This window comes from Eimeria necatrix, genomic scaffold (assembly GCF_000499385.1).
Source record: "Eimeria necatrix Houghton genomic scaffold, Enh_scaff83, whole genome shotgun sequence".
Classification (NCBI taxonomy): domain Eukaryota; phylum Apicomplexa; class Conoidasida; order Eucoccidiorida; family Eimeriidae; genus Eimeria; species Eimeria necatrix.
In genome coordinates, this window is record NW_013651772.1 from 93,965 (window position 1) to 112,040 (window position 18,076).

The 18,076-nt window shown below is 52.9% G+C and overlaps 5 protein-coding genes across 5 annotated transcripts; 3 read left to right on the forward strand and 2 right to left on the reverse strand.

Annotated features, from left to right (window-relative positions):
• Window positions 1-930: 930 nt before the first annotated feature.
• On the reverse strand, window positions 931-7,790 carry ENH_00079060 (forkhead-aasociated domain-containing protein, putative; the record flags this gene model as incomplete). Its single annotated transcript, XM_013577738.1, has 13 exons — window positions 931-1,403; window positions 1,611-1,698; window positions 2,248-2,349; window positions 2,589-2,902; window positions 3,096-3,197; window positions 3,349-3,388; window positions 3,484-3,551; window positions 3,836-3,936; window positions 4,151-4,238; window positions 4,424-4,968; window positions 5,112-5,260; window positions 5,380-6,218; window positions 7,592-7,790. 13 exons carry the CDS (start codon window positions 7,788-7,790, stop codon window positions 931-933), a joined length of 3,108 nt encoding a protein of 1,035 aa, XP_013433192.1.
• A 3,301-nt stretch (window positions 7,791-11,091) lies between these two features.
• ENH_00079070 (hypothetical protein) lies at window positions 11,092-12,048 on the forward strand (the record flags this gene model as incomplete). The annotated part of the gene is made up of 1 exon (XM_013577739.1): window positions 11,092-12,048. One exon carries the CDS (start codon window positions 11,092-11,094, stop codon window positions 12,046-12,048), a length of 957 nt encoding a protein of 318 aa, XP_013433193.1.
• Window positions 12,049-12,354: 306 nt separating this feature from the next.
• On the forward strand, window positions 12,355-12,837 carry ENH_00079080 (OSJNBa0042F21.10 protein, related; the record flags this gene model as incomplete). Its single annotated transcript, XM_013577740.1, has 1 exon — window positions 12,355-12,837. One exon carries the CDS (start codon window positions 12,355-12,357, stop codon window positions 12,835-12,837), a length of 483 nt encoding a protein of 160 aa, XP_013433194.1.
• A 1,028-nt stretch (window positions 12,838-13,865) lies between these two features.
• On the forward strand, window positions 13,866-14,643 carry ENH_00079090 (hypothetical protein; the record flags this gene model as incomplete). The annotated part of the gene is made up of 2 exons (XM_013577741.1): window positions 13,866-14,024; window positions 14,383-14,643. 2 exons carry the CDS (start codon window positions 13,866-13,868, stop codon window positions 14,641-14,643), a joined length of 420 nt encoding a protein of 139 aa, XP_013433195.1.
• Window positions 14,644-15,770: 1,127 nt separating this feature from the next.
• ENH_00079100 (hypothetical protein) lies at window positions 15,771-16,670 on the reverse strand (the record flags this gene model as incomplete). The annotated part of the gene is made up of 1 exon (XM_013577742.1): window positions 15,771-16,670. The coding sequence occupies one exon, from the start codon at window positions 16,668-16,670 to the stop codon at window positions 15,771-15,773; it is 900 nt and encodes a 299-aa protein (XP_013433196.1).
• Window positions 16,671-18,076: the final 1,406 nt, after the last annotated feature.

Genomic DNA, 18,076 nt, shown 5'->3' on the forward strand with positions numbered 1-18,076 from the left:
TAACTGCTGCTTGCTAGTGACGCAAAGCATATCCCTTGTGGATGTGTACGAGGGAGTAGCGAATTGAGGGTTGATTACAAAAGCCAGGAAACTACAGTTGCGGCGAGCATGCAGCTGCATGCAAGTGCGTGCACGCGAAGGTAGGCCTGCATGCATGTGTTTGTTTGCATGCGAATACCGTGGAGCCGCTGCGCGGATTTGCAAATGCGTTTGCACGCGTTCGCTTGTAAGCGGACACTTTTGGGGCAGTTTCGCCCCAGTGTATATTTTTGTGTTGCTGGTGCTGCTGCATGCACTCATCACCACACAACTTTCTAAGGAACTTTTAAGGGGTCCCCTGAGGCACCGCCTCTGGAAGACACACAGGGGGGCAAATCCAAGGTGAAGTAGCTCCTACCAAAGATCATAAAGGACTTTGTTGCGCAGCTTCTTGCCGCTGCTTAGAATGGCACTGGAAGAGGTACTGCCCCACTAGCAAAGGTGCCCCCGGAAGCCTCCAGCTCAAGAGTAAACGGAGCCTCGATCGCTTACGTATATAAATATACATGATACGTGTTTTACAAAATGTACTTGACCCGCCTTCAGGAGCCCTTTCGCCAATAAGCTAGCCCCCAGGCTGAGTGTGCAACTACGCTGTCTTCTTGAGAGCCGCACTGTCCATTATGCCTTTCTCACAAAGGATTCCCGAAGACACTTCTAGGCCCAAATAAAGTCCACTCCGTCTGCAGCCCCAGTATTTCAAGGCGCACTAGCCACTCTTGGGAACCAACTGGCAGACAAAATGTCAGCTAGCTGGGGAGCAGAGGTCCGCAAATGCCTGCAGCTGTGCGCAATATTGAGGTGCAAGAAGCCCCTCTGGGGGCTCCCTCTGAGAACCCACAGTCACCTTTCCACAGCAAGATGGCAATCTTTGGCAAGGGGCTTCCTGCCTCACTGTTGAGTTGCACTGCCTGTGGGAACAGTGGAGGCATTTTGTGGGGTTGCTGAGGAGCACTCATGAACTACTCCCCGTTGCTGCAATTCCTGTATCTGCTGCCGGAGCAGCTGCCGCTGCTGCTGTGTGTCCGCCATGCGCCTACTGTCGTCCTGGTCGGCTGCAGAGTCCCCTGGGGGGGGCGCCTCCCCTTGATGTGCTGGAGCCTCTTCTTGGCTTGGTTGCTCCGGCTGTGGCTGCTGTGAGGCCAGACCTGTGTCCGCAGCAGCAGCTGCGGCAGAAGCGGCAACAGGACCACCAGCGCCAGCAACGGCACCAACACCAGCAGCGTCCGCAGCAGGTACAGCTGCTGGTGCCTGCTGATGCCTTGGGCTCGCTGCGGTCTGCCGATGCATGAGGGCTGAAAGCCGAGAGGTCCCCGAGGGCCCCCCCGCCGCTCCCCCTCCCAGAAGAGAATGCCAATTGAAGCCTGCAAGCGCTGCAGGGACGCTTTGAGGCCCCGCAGAATCAATAAACCTGACATCTGGCAAGACAGAAAAGGAACACGAAGGCCAATGGGATTGACAATGCATCGTTGCTGTAACTACTGCAGCTTGGGTTGGGGCTCCTGGTGTCGCCCCTGGCGCAATAACTGGCAAGTAATTGCTGCATCTCCGGTTTGTGGTTGGAACTGTACCTGACTCAATGCTTCTCTGTGAACGAAGGCACGAAGGTATGAAGTTCCAGTGCCGCCGGATGGAGATGGAAATGACTGTACGGCCGACCTGATAATGCAAGCAGCAGCCAAAACACAAGAGGTGGAGCAACAGCAGGCGCTATCATCAGCATCCAGACATGAAGAGGAGCGAAGCATCAGCAGTGGCAGAGCAGCAGCAGCAGAGGCACGGGCAATAGAAGCAGCACAGGGTACGGCGCAAGCAGCAGTTCAACAGGCAAGAATAGAGTTGCGAAGAACGTAAGATGGGTAACAGGTAACTCGACACGAAGCAGCGCATCGATTTGAACCACAGGCATATACAGCATGAAGGAACCTGGCAAATCGCAAGCACAGAACAGGCAGACAGAAGTCAAGAAGAAGATTTGAAAAATGAACAGAGACTGGAGACTGGGAGTTAGTGGACAGGGATACACACAGAAGATACACACTGCGAAAACGGAAAACAGAAAACAAATGAAACAGCAAAGCGATAAAACGCCAAAACGCTCGGCGTAACCACTTGACGTACTCCGTATGACACGCAGGCACACGCACGCTCATTTAGAGCAAAATCAAGAAGCATATAAAGAACAGGCACCATGAAGTGCTTGCTCACCTGAAATGATACCCCGCTGATCCACCTCTCAAGTTTTAGGGGCCTCTTAAGTTCCACAAGGGTGCCGAATTTACTCCTCTGATCTTCTAAAAAAAACCCTCCCTGAACCGCAAATTGCAAGCCACTACGCGGCACAGCCCTTGGACCTAAATAAACTCCCCGCTGCCCTAGCCCGCAAACCAGAAATATTTCAGAAAAAACGCGACGCTTTCAAAGCGAAGCACTTGGTCCTGACCCTAAAGCCCTATTTGGGGTGTGTGAGAACTCGAACATGAAGCGCAAATAGTAAAGAGCCTGGCTACACGCCTTCCACGCCTTGTGTCCTAACCCTACAGCCTGACTCGACCCGTGCTCGCACACCTGTTGGTGCCTGATGACAGCATGAAATCTGGAGACAGATATGTCACTAAGTCGGATATCCGAGTCGTGACCTCTTCCCAGTCGTGCAACTCTCCTGCTGGAAAGAGAGACAACATGGAGGCCCCTGGGCGGCGCCGTGCCTCCCGCTGCGGTGGGATGAGTGCTGCGTGGCTCTGCAAAGACGGAAGCAACAGACAGATAGTAAACTTCTGCCGCCCCATAAAACCGTCTACATCTAGGTATGTCTTGTCAATGGTCTCGAGCAGGCAAAGGATGCGTATGTAAAAGCGCGGTGCTGCAGTGAAGAATTTCGAAGGCAAAAAAAATGAAAAACACGGCATTAGCTGAAAGTCAAGAAAAAGGCAGAACACTCACAATGAAACCGACAAGTGATGGTGCAAACACCACGCGATCCCACTAGCAAGCCCCCTGACGCCAGCTAGCTCGGCTTGGCCACCTGGCAAAATTGCCGTGGACGTAAAGCTCACCCAGAATAAAGTAAGGATACTGAGGTCTAGGAATTGCAAAAAGCTCTATCACCTTCCTGTTGGCCTCCACCAGAGACGGATAAGGTGCTTTGCACAGTTCACCTGCAGGGACACCAATATATGAAGACAGCACTTTCGGCGGTTGCAGGAAAACTGCCCATTCGATAGCTCTGCAGCCTAGCTAGCTCACTAGCTTTCTAGCTGGCTCTCAAGCAGCTAACTGCATCATTCCCGAAACTAGGTGGGAACTCACAGTCCAAAGAGCGGAGGAAATATCCGACAGTCGAGCCATCCTGAAGCCGCAAGAAAACCCTACTTCCTTGATTGTAAATATTGCATGTTTTTACTGCCGCGAGGACACCTGAGAGGGTAAGAACCTAGAGCTTACATTGCGAATATTAAGTCGGCCTTCCATCCACGTGCGGAGACATTGCAAATGCACGAACTGCATGCTGCCTGAGCAGCACAAGGAACACAGAGCAGCAACAGACGCAAGGACAAGTTTGTAATCCGACCAATGTGGCTCGAATGAATGGTCTACGGCTGGGGAAGAAGAGGACATCCCAACAAGCAGCAAAGGCTTGATACAACTCCAGTTGGTAAAATGTTCAAACGCGGAAGTCAGGCTACAATACGCAAGTGAAGTTCAACGTTATCACACATTCACGCAGGCGGGGTTTAGAAACGCCAACGGGTCAGGGTGAGAGAGTCTTGGGACCTAAAGAAAGCCAAGAGTCTACCTTTGCAGCGGCAGGGAGCTACTAGTGGGTTCGTATCTGGATCATCATCCTCTGATGCTTCGCAGAGGCAAATGCGACAGGCGGGACGAGAGAAGAGACTGCTGAAGCAACAAGAGGAAGGCAGATGCAAACAACGCCACTTTCAGGAGGCAGCAACAGCAGCAGCAGCAACAGCCACTGCAGCAGCGGCAAGACGCAAAACAGCAACAGCTCAGTCCACCATAAAGTGCGGCAGATGATCTGATCTCCCCTCCAATTTACAGTGGTACGTAATTCTGTTCCTGCGCCCTTGCTGCTAGTAAAACCCACACCCACCTTCTGCTGGCTCTCGCATCGGCACTGAGGGGGCGAAGACCCATCGCCGAAGCTCCTGAATAAGACAAAGGCAACATGTACGCAGTAGCTGCAACAGCAACAGCAGCGGCAGCTTTTGCTGCAGTCGTGCCATTCTCGACCCGTAAACGCTGAGGCACCTTATGACGCTTGAAGTTCTGCGACCGCTTTGTAGCTTCCCAACCGAGGCGACTACAGTGGATGGTCAAAGTCCACATGGAAGATATGCGCGTACGCCCGTTTAGATGCACATACCATCCGCTGAATGGCTTCCCACTTCTCCTGTTTCGTAGAAAAGTTCCCCTCCAACACCTGAGCCCTTTGGAGTGAGAAGACAACCTTCAGATACGCAACGGGAAAGCGGGCCTGCCAGTGCAGCTCGGCTGCCCGCTGCTGCCGCTGCAGCTGCCACAGCCCTTAGTGGAGACCCTGGAGGGAGTGCTGCAGCAGCAGCTGCAGCAGCAGCTGCTGCTGCTGCAGCTGCTGCAGCATGCGTCGCCACGGGCGAAGGCCCAAAGGCCTCTCTGCTCGGCAACGTGCTGAACACGGGCTGCTCCGCCGCGGAGGAAACAGGACAGTTAGCAGAGACAGCAGCAGCGGCTGCTGCTGCTGCTGCACCTTCCACTGCAGCAGCGGCAGCTGCGGCAGCGTCTTCACCATCCGCGACTGCATCAGGAACCACCTCTTCACCGGAGTCGAAGCCATTGTCTCCCACTGCTGCTGCAATTGCTGCTGCTGCACTCTCTGGCTCTGGCGCTACTGTTTCACAGTCGTCAACATCTCCCAAGTGAGGGCGCTGCCTGCAGCAGCAGCAGCGACAAAGGCAGGACAACAGCAGCAAGAGATCCAGTACTAATCTGGGACGAGTCAGCTCTGGAATCTAATCTCCAGAACGTCGCCGAAAACTGGTGCCTAGCCCCCTCAGCATCTAGCTGTGGAATACCTGGCTGTGGCTTGAAGCGCTTGCTGCTGATTAAGCACGGCCTCCTTGACCTTTAGGCGGAACCTTCCTAGCTTCAGGATATCACCCTCTACTAAACGAACGCCGCCGCAGTCCCGCAGACTCCGAACCACCAGCCATACCTTGTCCGCCTGAGAGCAGTAGCAATAGCCGCAGCGGCAGTAATAGGTAAATAAAGAAGCAACCGGGTCTACTGATGCTCAAAAGTCGTTCTACTGTTGCTGCTGCTCCTACTATTGCTACTTCTGACCTCCGCACGATTTGCCTGCGCCCCTGTTCGCGAATTGGATCCGCGAACTGCTGCTAGCCCTGTTCTCCCAGGTAGCGCTATTGCTGATGCGTCGGCAGGAGTGGCTGCAGCAGCTGCTGCTGGGGCGGCAATCACTGCAGCAGCTGCTGCAGCAGCTGCCGCAGCTGCTTCTGGAGTCTCAGACCCTCGGCTGCCTGCTTCTGCGCCCGTGCCTGCAGCGCCATGGGCGTCAGCTTCTGCTGCTCCGTCAGCCACTCCTCCTGCCACAGTTGCCTGCACTGCTTCCGCTGCTGCTATTGTAGCTGCCGCTTGCATTGCTGCAGCGGCGGCTGCTGCTTGTGCAGCTGCCGCTGCTGCCGCCTGCTCATCTGTATTGCTGATTGCTGACGACGCCTCCCTAGTACGCTGCTCCCTCTGCAACCGATCTGTTGTAGTGGGGACGCGAGATGCTACGTGTCTTGCTGGCTCATCTGCGGCCGGCTCCCCCGGTGCTTCCCCAAGAGCTGGCCGCCTTTGTTGCTGCTGCTGCTGCTGCTGTTCTTGTGTCTCTTCGGGTGCGGCTGCAGCTGATGGCTGCTCCGGCGTCCTTGCAGCCGTTGTGCCACAAACCGGATTGGCTGCAGCAGCAGCAGCAGCTGGAGCAGCGGCAGCACCAGCAAGGGCAGTAGACGGCGGTAAGGGTGGCAGCACGCAGTACGCGCCGTCTATCCAAGTTATCCTTAGAAGAGCCTTGGCCTCCACAGCATCTCCACAGCGAGTCTTTTCCAACAGCTCCAGGGCCTCTTCCTCGGGTGACACCGAGACCTCACCCGCTATTCGGACGCAGCAGTAAGAGTCATCTACCAAGTAACAACGGCAAGCAAGCAAACAGGATACAGGACACACTAAGGAAGGCACAAGGGCTGAGGGATGGGTCGACAGTGAGATGCCAAGGATAAGCACATGCAGAAATAAATCATGCGATTTAGAAGTTGATTACTAAAGCAGTCAAACATGTGAACAGTCAAGTGAAAATGCAAAGCGACAGCAAGAGGCAGACGAAGGGTCACAGAGGCACTGAACGCAAGCGTGCGAAAGCAGAACCAAAGGGGCACCACATCAAATGAGATAAAAGAAGGCAAAGCTGGTGCAGGAAGAAACAACAAAGAAAAAAAATAGCTGATCCGCGGGCACATGCATTCTTCGGGCGGCTCGTCGAAACGAGTGAACCGGGGAAAAGAGACAACCGGATATGGACGGAAATAAAGAGAAAGCAGTGAAGAGGGCAAGACGTGAAGATACGAGGAGGCATATTGGCAAAAGCGGTGCGGGGAAAGGCAGACAACTGCAAATGGATCGTTCGAAAGACTGACATAGTTGTAGGCATTAAGGAGGCAAAGGGCAGTCACATCGACCCTTAGACAAGCAGACACAAAATAAGATGGAAATACAGGGGCAGACAAATGGATGCAAAGAAATGAACACACCAGAGCAAAGCCAAAAGCACGCAGAAACGAAGCTCGAGACAATGAGAAGGACAAGAAAAAAAAAACTGGAGGAAAGGCGATGGAAGACGGGAACAATAGACGAAAACCCAATGAACGAAATGGGCAGGAAGCCGCTCACGCACGCATCAAAACAGCTGTACAGACCCACAAAATAGCATGCAGAGCAAGTCACGCAAAACCCGAACTGCAGCTGCTTTTTTGCTTAAAGGAATTTCACAGCGGGCGGCACAAGAATCCATGCACAATGACGCGGCGCTGAACAGCCTGTCGGATACAACTACGCCCCTACAGTCAACACCACAAAGAGCTAGTAGCAGTATGCAAAGCCGCTGCGCCAACAGCATATGGTGCATACGCAGAAAAAGACAATGCGGGGCAGCCAGAGTGACCAGAACTGCATCAACAAGTAACTTTGGCATGATGCGTAGACCCTCATTTGCCACAGGGCGGTCATTTTAAAGAATCAATGCACCAGTGCAGGCTCTGTATCCCCGACAACAGTGATTTTAGACACTTAAATGCAGAAAGGAGCTCACGCATGCAGTTGATTCTGTAGGTCTTCTTTGCGACATTTCGTGACTCGTAGTCGAATAGACCGTGGCTGTCACTCGCCCACGTAGTACAATTTATGTACATCGAGTATCCCCTAGCCTTCGAAGGGCTCGCGTGGGCTCCCGCAAGCTGGCCCCCTTTAGGGCCCCTTGAAGCTGCATTGCATGCCTCACTTCCGACTCCGTTGACTGCCACAAATGCACGCTGTTGCTGTAGTCGTTGTTGTTGCTGTGGCTGCTGCTGCTGCAAAGATGGGACACCATTGTGAGTCCAACTTCTGTTGCTGCTGGCACTGCGATCTGCCGGTAAAACGCCACCCCCATCCCGAGCTGCCCCCACCTGGTCGGAGGGGTCGAGAAACACGGTCTCCATAGGGGAAGTGACAGCTTTGACAGCTGTAAGAGAGCAGCTACACAGGGGGCCCCTTGATGTGTTGGGGCCCCTCAATGCAGCACAGCACGGGCTCCACACTCTGAGCAGCCCCAAGGAAGGGCTATGTCAGGAGGCGTTGTGAGGTTGCTAACAGGCCCCCAGGGACCCCTCTTGTTCCCCCACGCTGAGCAGGGAAGCAGAATGTGGAGGCGAGATGCGCGGCAGCAAAACCTCCGGGGTGCTACAGACAGCCCCTAACGTACCACCTGTACAGGGACGCTCGTGGGAGTGAGTGAGACTTCCGCTAACACGCAGGAGGACCTATGCCGAATTACGCTGGAAGTAAGCTCTACCGTGGTACTTGGATCGCGAAAAAGTCAAAAGATGGGGGAAGGGCCCCTGTTGGGCTCCGTTGCAGGCGCGAGTTCCTCCAGCTACCGCAGCAAAATGGTAAGAGCAGCAGTACGCGAAACGCCTTAAGAGACAGCACAAAGTCACAAACGTTTAGAATTCAACGTTTAAGGTTTAGGGTTTACGCATGCCAAACTGCAGATAGACGCGATGCGTCTGACCTGGCGGTCTTGCTATGCGGAGCGGCGGCAGCGGGCACCAAAGCCTAAACCTTACACGAGAAGCGATGACTACAGCTGATCGATTACTGAAGCTAGTTTGTGATTACTGTTTCTGGAGCATCTGTCACCAAACAATACGCAACGCTCCCGTTTGTCTCTTAGAGGCGTTGCTGCCCAGCCTCCACAACTCGAAGCCGAAACCCTCAACTCTCCGTCCTTTGTGACTACTGTGTGGATGGCTTCGCTGCTTCTCGAAAAACTGATTCGAAGTGGGCCAGAGACACACATCATAGTCCCGTCAACTGCTTTGTGCTGATAATTTAGGAGCGAAAGCAGCAGGTTTCCCTTTCATGTCCCTCTAGGGGAGCCGGAGGTCCGTCAACTGACTGAGACTTAGAAGTGAGCCTAAATCTGGCTGTTGTAGGTGGTATCCAACATCGCCCTTACTTGTTTTACTGCATCCATAGGTTCCCTCCCCAAAACTGGAGTTGAATTCCGGCTTTTCTGTCCATGTGTGTTGCGAGTTTCCCGCCCGATTTGACTGCTACGCCGGTACCACCAGTAACCCTAATTTCTCAGTAGGTGCCAACTGTGTACGGAGATTTGTAATGGCAACGTGCCCTTTTGTTGGAGCTTCTACGTAGAATTAGGTACGGTTTAGCTATTAAGGCGAGCCTTCTTACGGGGTGCCTCAATTGGACTTCAGGGAATGTGTACACATGCTCCGTGTGTATTTGTAAATGTAGCACTTACGCGCAAAACCCATGAAGAGACACTTGGCAATCTTTTTGAGCTGGACCAGTGTGTAGCGTTCACAGTTCGTCAAAATGCGGACCTGGTCGCCTGAAACAGTCCTCTAAAGCTTTACTCATCTTCAAGAACGCAAATACTGCTCTTCTTCACTTTTCTGCATAAAATTCTAGCTAGTCTATTCCTTATGGATGTCGCGAAATTTAGCCCGCTCCTTCTTCAGTTCTGCCTAGGAGTTGAATAGGCTGTGGTGTATGTCCTCCATTGCCTTCTCTGGGACTTTCGTAGTTGACTGTGGTGCCTTGTTACTTGTGGAGCTAGCAGCAGACCGCACGCGCTAGTTAGAGGACTGATGAGATTACAGATTTAGAAGGGGCGATCTGAGCGTGCTCCAGACAAACACTGCCAATGGCTAACCAATACAGGCATGCTGCGTTTGCATCTATTTCATTCTGCCAGGGTACTCGGCGGTTTTGCTTCACTCCAGAGCATCGATGCTAGCCACAAAATACGGAATAGCTAGTGTTTGTGCCTCGAACGTGCCTAGGATGCGCAGACTTGTAGCGTACTAGCGTGCATCTACGCCACCACAACGAAAAGCACCACAGAGCTATGGTGTCCGTAGTAAACTAGTCAAGAGTAGCGTACTACGAAGATCGGAACTCGGCCTGCTTAAGCCTTCAGGAGCAAGGGAAAAGAGTATGGGGTTTCAGCTTGATTTCTTCCATATCGATGTGACTATGAAAGCACGCCGTTCACGGGCCATGCGTGGAGATTCCATGCTGCTTTCGCCAGGGCATTCCTTTCGGAAACCACTGGCACTATCGGCTTCCTTGCCTGCGTTAATCGTAGGTTTCTGCAGCATCGGCGTGCAGATCGGTCCCCCGAGGGCTCTTCTCTTCCTACCATACTCGAACGAGCCGTCATTACATTATATTTTCTACTCCAATTTTTGTTGAAGTGCGCTAACAACAACGATCGATCTCCGATATCCCCGGACACTGGCACAAAAATTGAAAAATGCACACCCGGATATTGATCGCAGGCCATATTCTACCTGAATGGAATCCCTTCCTGAACTGGATCTTCCAGCTTGCATAAGACATTTAGTTCGCCAGATTCAATGCGTGATCTGGGCACAGCAAGCCTCTACATGCTTGTCTCCTTTTTTCAGCTAAAAGTTCACTGCCTTTCAAACTTATTAGTTGCCTGGCTGCTCCGTGCCTGTTTGCCTCGTAGCTTGCAGCTACAGACATCGTTCAGGGCCATCCCCGCTGCTGCTGAAGCTCCATAAACAACCTGTCTATGCACTTCTTGCAGCATGCAAGTAGTTGGAAGATGCCAAAAGTACATTTAATGATCGGCAGGCTGGGATTGCTCTGGTCAGTATTTTATCTGCAATTCTGACATGGCTGCAAGCGCTTTCGCTGTCCAACCTTGCCCTATGTTCGAATTTAGTAGTTCTACTAAGCGGCCTGGAGACAGCAGCAAAGATTCGACCCAGGTCAACCGAATTTCCGCATAAGCGGATGCCAATGCGCCAGGAGCTGAAACCGAGAACACAAGTGCCGCACTAGCTTATCTCACAAATGTGCCACTGACGAGCCAGCGTCGCGCAAAGCCAGGATGCAATACAAACCGTGCAATGGTGCTCTGACGTTCTTTGCGTCGGCCGCCGCCTGGCGAACCAGCGACGTTATCCGTGCCTTTGCCTTAGTCTTCGCACTCACTCTTCCGAGGACTTCTTAGTGGGAACCGTCTCCTATGATTTAGTCTTGGGACTGGATTGGCTGACTGAACATAAGGTGGCCTGGTATTTTCAGTTCGACAAGTTCCGGACCTATGTGAACGGCTAGTGGTGCGAGTTACTGGTCGTTAGGGCGGGTGAAGAGACATTGCAGGGTGACAGTCAGATAGCAGCGCCTCCAAGAACTCCTGCAGAGCAAGAGAATGACATTTTGGCGAAGCAAGTGGCGGGTATGTCAGCGGAGGAGGCCGCCATATTCCTACGGCCGCCACCTAAAAGGTATAAAGCCCATGCGAAGACTAAGCCAAAGGCACGGATAACGTCGCTGGTTCGCCAGGCGGCGGCCGACGCAAAGAACCTCAGAGCACCATTGCACGGTTTGCATTGCATCCTGGCTTTGCCCGGCGCTGGCTCGTCAGTGGCACTCAGGTTCACAGACGAGTGGCAAGGCGCACTTTCCTGCGCGTTGATTGGGAATCGACCAAAAGCCTCCGGTTGTAGCCGTCCTTTGGCTTCTACTGCCTTGACAACAGCGGGCGATGAAGAAGAGTCTCCATGTCCTACGGCAAAACTCGAACGCACGCTCTTCGATGAGTGGATAAACTCGAGAGCGGCACAAGTTATTTCAATCGAGATTATCAAGGTGTTGAAAGAGTATCGGGCGGTCTTCTCCGATAACTTACCTAAAGGGTTACCGCCGAAGCGCCCTCATGATCACAATACCTTACTTGTGCCTGGAAAACTTGCAGCGAAATCTGCGATTTACCATATGACCCCAGATCAGCTCACATTCCACAAACAGGAGGTAGCTAAATTTCCGGACAGTGGTTGGATCGGACCAGCATATTCGCCTATCTGCTCTCCTACGATCACGGTCGACAAGCGTGATGATGGCTCCGGAGAGCGGAAGATGCGTATGGTTGTTAACTACCAGGCTCTGAATGCCCTTACAGTCGCTCCTGACTTTCCATTACCTCCCATTCAAACCATTCTGGAGATGCTGGGAGGCGCCAAGTATTTTTCCACTTTGGACCTTGAGGCAGGATTCCATCAAATACGTATGGCTAAGGAAAACCGTTGGAAAAGGGCTTTCCGTTCCGTTCTAGGGCTATTTGAATATCGCGCCATGATGTTTGGCCTTAAGGGTTCTCCAGCTACGTTCCAGGCCAACATTAATGCCTATCTATAGCCTTTGTTAGAACAGGGTGTTACTACGCACCTAAATGATGCACTTATTTATAGTTCCGACCTCTCTTGGCACGTTTCCCTCCTGCAACAAGTTCTCAGTGTTTTCCTGCGAAATCAATTCTACCCAAAATCCCGCAAGTGCAAGTTCGCTAGGCAAGCGATCACATATTTGGGTCATACCATCATTACTGAGGGCAACAAACCTGCAGAAGACAAAATCGAAGCTATCCGGCACTGGCCAGAGGTGCTGGAAAATGAAATGCAAGTGCGGCAGTTTCTCGGCACCATCAATTACTGTCGCATGTTCATGGGACCTGATTATGCCGACGTTGCGCGGCCTCTGGTTGATCTTACACATAATAAAGACATTAGTCTCATATGGACAGGACTTCACACAAAGGCGGTGCAGCAGCTCAAACAGCGCTTAATTGATTTCACAACATTACAAGTTCCTGACACCACGAAGCCCTTCGAGTTATACAAGGATGCCTCTGATTATGCGATCGGAGCGGTTCTCGAACAAGAAGGCAAGCCCATCGGTTTCCTCAGCCATGTCATGAACCCCACACAACAGAAACACTCGATCTACGATCAAGAACTCTTGGCGTTGGTCACGGCCCTGGACAAGTGGTCTCATTTGCTCCGTGTCTCCAAAGTTACACCTCATACAGATCACCAAGCTCTTACGCATCTCCAACAACTCCAAGCATCGAAGCCTTGGCGCGGACGCACCGCTCGATGGCTAGACTTCCTCGCCGAGTTCCCGGATTTGCAGTTCACTTATGTTTAAGGAGCGCGAAATCAGGTGGCTGATGCTTTGTCTCGCCGTCCCGGTCTCTCTAACACCTGCTCGCACAACACACTAATGACACCATTGATGCTTGCAGTAGAACAAACGCGCGCGGCTCCTAGCTCTCGTGGTCGGCCTGCTAACTACAGGGAGTTTGCCGGAATTCGTTCGCGACGATCCAGACAACGCACCTTGCCATTACCACCTACAACTCCGCCGCGTGAGTCCAATCCAGAGGCGGAACATTCCACACCTGCAACGAAGACGCGAGCTGACCCTCTTGAGGCGCCTGAATGGCCGCAGGCCTACTCGAAAGGTCCTGTTTTCCTCGCTCCCTACGAAGTCGCTGCAAAACAACCAGGAGACACTATACAGATAGTTTCGCAATCGTCACGTCACCTTTCGCTATGTGCCGCCTTACTTGCATTTTTCTATTCATGGACTATGGCGAATCTGTGTTCCACAATTCCCTGAGTTCCTCACGCATGCCTTGCGCTCACATCATGACCATGTGGCAGCCGGCCATCGAGGCCAAACGAAGACTTTCACGGCTCCGAGGAAGCACTACTACTCGCCAGGGATGTGTGCTTACACGACTGCGTATGTTGAAACCTGCTCACTGTCGTGCGTTCAAATCTCTGAGCCAGAAACCTGCAGGCCTTCTTCAACAGCAACTCATCCTTTAGCGTCGGTGGGCCAACGTGAGCTTCAATTTTACCACGGATTTTCCCCTTACAACGACAAGGCACGACTCGATTCTCGTGATGGTCGACTACCTCAGCAAGATGGTTCATTTCGTTCCTGCAAAGAAATCATTCACAGCAGCAGACACCGTGGAGCTTCTTGCAGAGCGTCTTATCCGCTATCACGGCTTTCCAGAGGTGCTTATATCGGAACGCGGCCCCCGCTTTCAGTCAGACCTCTGGCAACAACTATGTCACTGCTTTAACATCAAACGCACCATGCCTTCGTCCTACCATCCCCAGAGCGACGGTCAAACTGAACGGGTTAACCGCACACTCGAGCAGATGCTTCGAACCTACATCCATTCCGACGAACGCGAGTGGGAGCGTTTGCTTCCGGCCCTGGAACTTGCCCACAACACGACAAGCCATTCCTCCACCGAGCTCTCTCCCTTCGAAGTCATGATCGGCGAGAACCCGTTGACTGCTGCGAATCTTGATACCGTAGGCGCGTTAGCCCCTACGCTCACTCCTCGATGACTGAGCTTTTCCGGCAGCTCTGCGACAGAGCGCAGAGCCACATACAGAAGGCAAAATGGCAGCAGAAATATTACGCAGACAAAAAGCGCCGAGATGTGGAGTATGCAGTGGGCGACAAGGTCTGGCTCACCAACAAGCATCTACCGGTGTCATCTAGCTGCCCTAAGCTCAAACCTCGTTAACGAGGACCCTTTGAATTCATTGAACGAATAGGCACCGTCCCTTACCGTCTTGCTTTACCTCCTACGTATGCATGCCACAACGTTTTTCATGTTTCGCAGCTAGTTCCCCACCGCCCCCGCCATCCCGACTTGGTTCGCAGGAAGCCGATACCGCCTGGCCCCGTATCCGCGATGTGGCAGGCAATCCGACAGAGGACTATGAAGTCGATCATATTATGGACCAACGCGGCTCGGGAGATGAAGCTCAGTACCTCGTGAAGTGGCGCTGGCCCCCTGATGACCAAGTCACATGGGAGCCCGCTCACCACCTTACAGGATGTCAGGCTTTGCTCCGTGCTTGGCACTGCCGTCAGAGAAGACGTCTTCAGTGTCGAAACAACATTGGTCCTTCCGACGCGTAGCGGTTTGGGCCCATCAACTGCCACCACACGACGGTCTTCAATGACGAGGGGGGTGGGCGCTGCCTACCGCATGCGCTCATCGCATTAGCTTCACAAGGGAATAAAGACTGAAAAGGCAGAAATATTGTGTTGCGGGTAGGCCGGTTCAGTCCGGCAAGGGGAGAAGTTGTAGTGCGCAGGCACTACAATGGGGCTTGTTGGTGACCCGTAAGAGGATAGCTAACTGATGACCTACAAGGGGTTAAGTGGTTGGGACGCGAATTGAGCACTGTAACCTCTTCGTAGTGAAGTAGAAATGCAATTTATTAACAAGTTAACATGTATAAACTAGAAGTGCCTGCGAATGCTCTAAGATTGGGGCTGCCGACAGCGCCGGCGCAGATGCGCGTCACACCCTCACCGGACCAGCAATGCAAGAACAAGAAGAAACGACTTTTATGATATATGATTTTGAGAACTTGACATAAAACGGTCTGTTTAATAAATTGGTAGACGATACGCGACCGATGCGTCGTTAGTAGGGAAGATTTCATTGAACGCCAGAGTTGAGGGTTGTGCAGCATCGTAGACGCTGTAGAGAACGCAGTGTACCACACCTGCACCGCTGCCGGCGCTATCGCCAGCCCCACTCTCCAGGTATTTTCAGGCCCGTCTAGTGTATACATGCTAATTCACCGACAAATTGCCTTACTTCGACCCTAGTAAGAGGGTCCTGTCCTCGTTCAGTGTTATGACCTCTTGTAGGTCACCAGCTAGCTATCTTCTATAGGTCACCAGCAAGCCCTATTGTAGTGCCTGTGCAGTACAACTTCCCCCCTTGGCGGACTCAACAGACCTACCCCAAAACATATCATTTCTGCCTTTTCAACCTCTATTCTCTTCTGAAGCTAACGCCGTGAGCGCATTCGGTGCGCAGCGCTCCCCATTCCTCCTCATTGAAGGTTGCCCGTCCTGCAGGCGGCGGAAGGCGACGGGCCCAAACCGCTACGCGTCGGAAGGGCCAATGTTGTTTCGAGCCTGAAGACGTCTTCGTTGGCGGCCGCGCCAAGCGCGAAGCAAAGCGGGGCAGCCTGTAAGGTGGTGAGCGGGCTCCGATGTGGCTAGATCGTCAGGGGTCCCGCGCCACTTCACGAGGTACTGGGCTTCATCTCCCGAGCCGCGTTGGTCCATAATATGATCGACTTCATAATCCTCTGTTGGATTGCCTGCTGTATCGCGGATAGGAGGCCAGGCGCGTCGGCTGCCGGGGGAACCAAAGCGGGAGGGCGGGGGCGGTGGGGAACTAGCTGCGAAACGTGGAAAACGTTATGACATTCATAGGCAGGAGGCAGAGCGAGATGGTAAGCGACGGTCCCTATGCGTTCGATGACTTCAAAGGGTCCGCGGTGACGGAGCTCGAACTTAGGGCAGCGTTTGAAAGGCGGTAGGTGCTTGCTACTGAGCCAGACCTTGTCGCCCACTGCATGCTTCACAACTCGGCGCCTTTTGTCTGCGTAGTACTTCTGCTGCCATTTCGCCTTCAGGATGTGACTCTGTGCTCTGTCGCAGAGCTGCCGGAAAAGCTTGATCATCGGAGGAGTGAGCGTAGGAGCTAACGTGCCTACGATATCAAGGTCCGCAGCAGTCAACGGGTTCTCGCCAGTCATGACCTCGAAGGGAGACAGCTCAGTGGATGAATGACTTGTTGTGTTGTAGGCAAGTTCCAAGGCCGGGAGCAAACGCTCCCACTCGCATTCGTCAGATATGATATAGGTACGAAGCATCTGCTCGAGTGTGCAGTTAACCCGTTCAGTTTGGCCGTCGCTCTGGGGATGGTAGGGCCAGGAGATGCACCGTTTGATGTTAAAGCGGCTACAGAGTTCTTGCCAGAGATACGACTGAAAGGGGGGGCCGCAGTCCGATATGAGCACCTCTGGAAAACCGTGATAGCGGATAAGACGGTCTGCGAGAAGCTCCACGGTGTCAGCTGCTGTAAATGGCTTCTTTGCAGGAACGAAGTGAGCCATCTTGCTGAGGGAGTCGAACATCACGAGAATCGAGTCGTACCCTTTCGTTGTAAGGGGAAGATCTGTTGATAAAGTCAATACTCACATGGGCCCACCGACGAGAAGGGATGAGTAGCTGCTGAAGGAGGCCTCCAGGTTTCTGATTAAGGGACTTTGACGCTCGACAGTGAGTGCATGATTCAACATAAGCAGTAGTGTAGGCGTGCATTCCTGGCCAGTAGTAGTGCTTGCTGAGAGCCGCAAAGGTTTTTTTCTGGCCTCGATAGCTGGCTGTGACATGGTCGTGATGTGAATGCAGAACTCGAGTAAGGAACTCAGGGAATTGTGGGACGCAGATGCGCCACAGTCCATGAACACGGATGTGCAGGTAAGGCTGCACATAGCGAAAGGGGAATTGGCGATTACGAAACTCTATTTGCAGATCGTCTCCTGGTTGGTTTGCTGCGGATTTGTAGGGAGCGCGAAAAACGGGACACTTCGAGTAAGCTTGCGGCCATTGGTGCACATCAGGTGTATTGCACAGGCATTACAATAGGGCTTGTTGGTGACCTGTAGACGACAGCTACCTAGCGACCTACAAGGGGTCGCAACACTGGAGGAGGACAGGACCCTCCTTCTAGGATAGAAGTAAGGCGAATTGTCCATGAATTAATATGCATACGTGAAATGTGTGGAAAATGTGTGGAGACTGGGGCTGGCGATAGCGCCGGCACCAGTGCAGCCCTCGTCTCCATAGGGCCTAGGGGGCGAGCACTCCAAGTGGGGCGAATCGAACAACAACAGATTTTGGAAACTTAAGAATTACTGTTTTTCGATAAATATAAGCTACTGTTTCAAGGAAATGGGCCTACGTTAGGTGCCGATCATATGCCCTGCTCGAGGGGCAGGTAGCAGCATAGTCGCAGCAGTCAGCGATGTGCACTACATTTGGGGGCTCTTCCGGTATATGAAATCTTTGTTCTTTCCGGACTTGGGAGTAGAAATACTATGTTTTATTAACTCATGCCTAGAAATCTTCGCTCGGTATGGGATGCAGCACCGCAACGGACGCGTTATCGGCCCCACACCGCAGGAGACTTCTGCAATGTCAGTCAACAAAATGCCGAGCGGGACGCCAGCCCATCATCGCCACGCGACTCTGAAGCCCACCGTGGCAGAGCGGCCGCATGGGCATAAGGAGGCGCCCCCACAGGTGATACCTATGACCAATGTTATGCCAGGGGACAGTCCCTTCGTCACGTGAAACCAATTCCAGTCCGCTATGAGTGTGATAAGAACTGTTATAGGGGGGACCGTGGAATCCGGCGCAACGACTCCCATACTACCAGAAGACGGCAGCACTATGCAGGCCTTTCTGCTGCGCATCGAGCGCCGGTACACCCAGATGGGATTGGAACTGCGCGAGTGGGGAAATGCACTTATAGGCC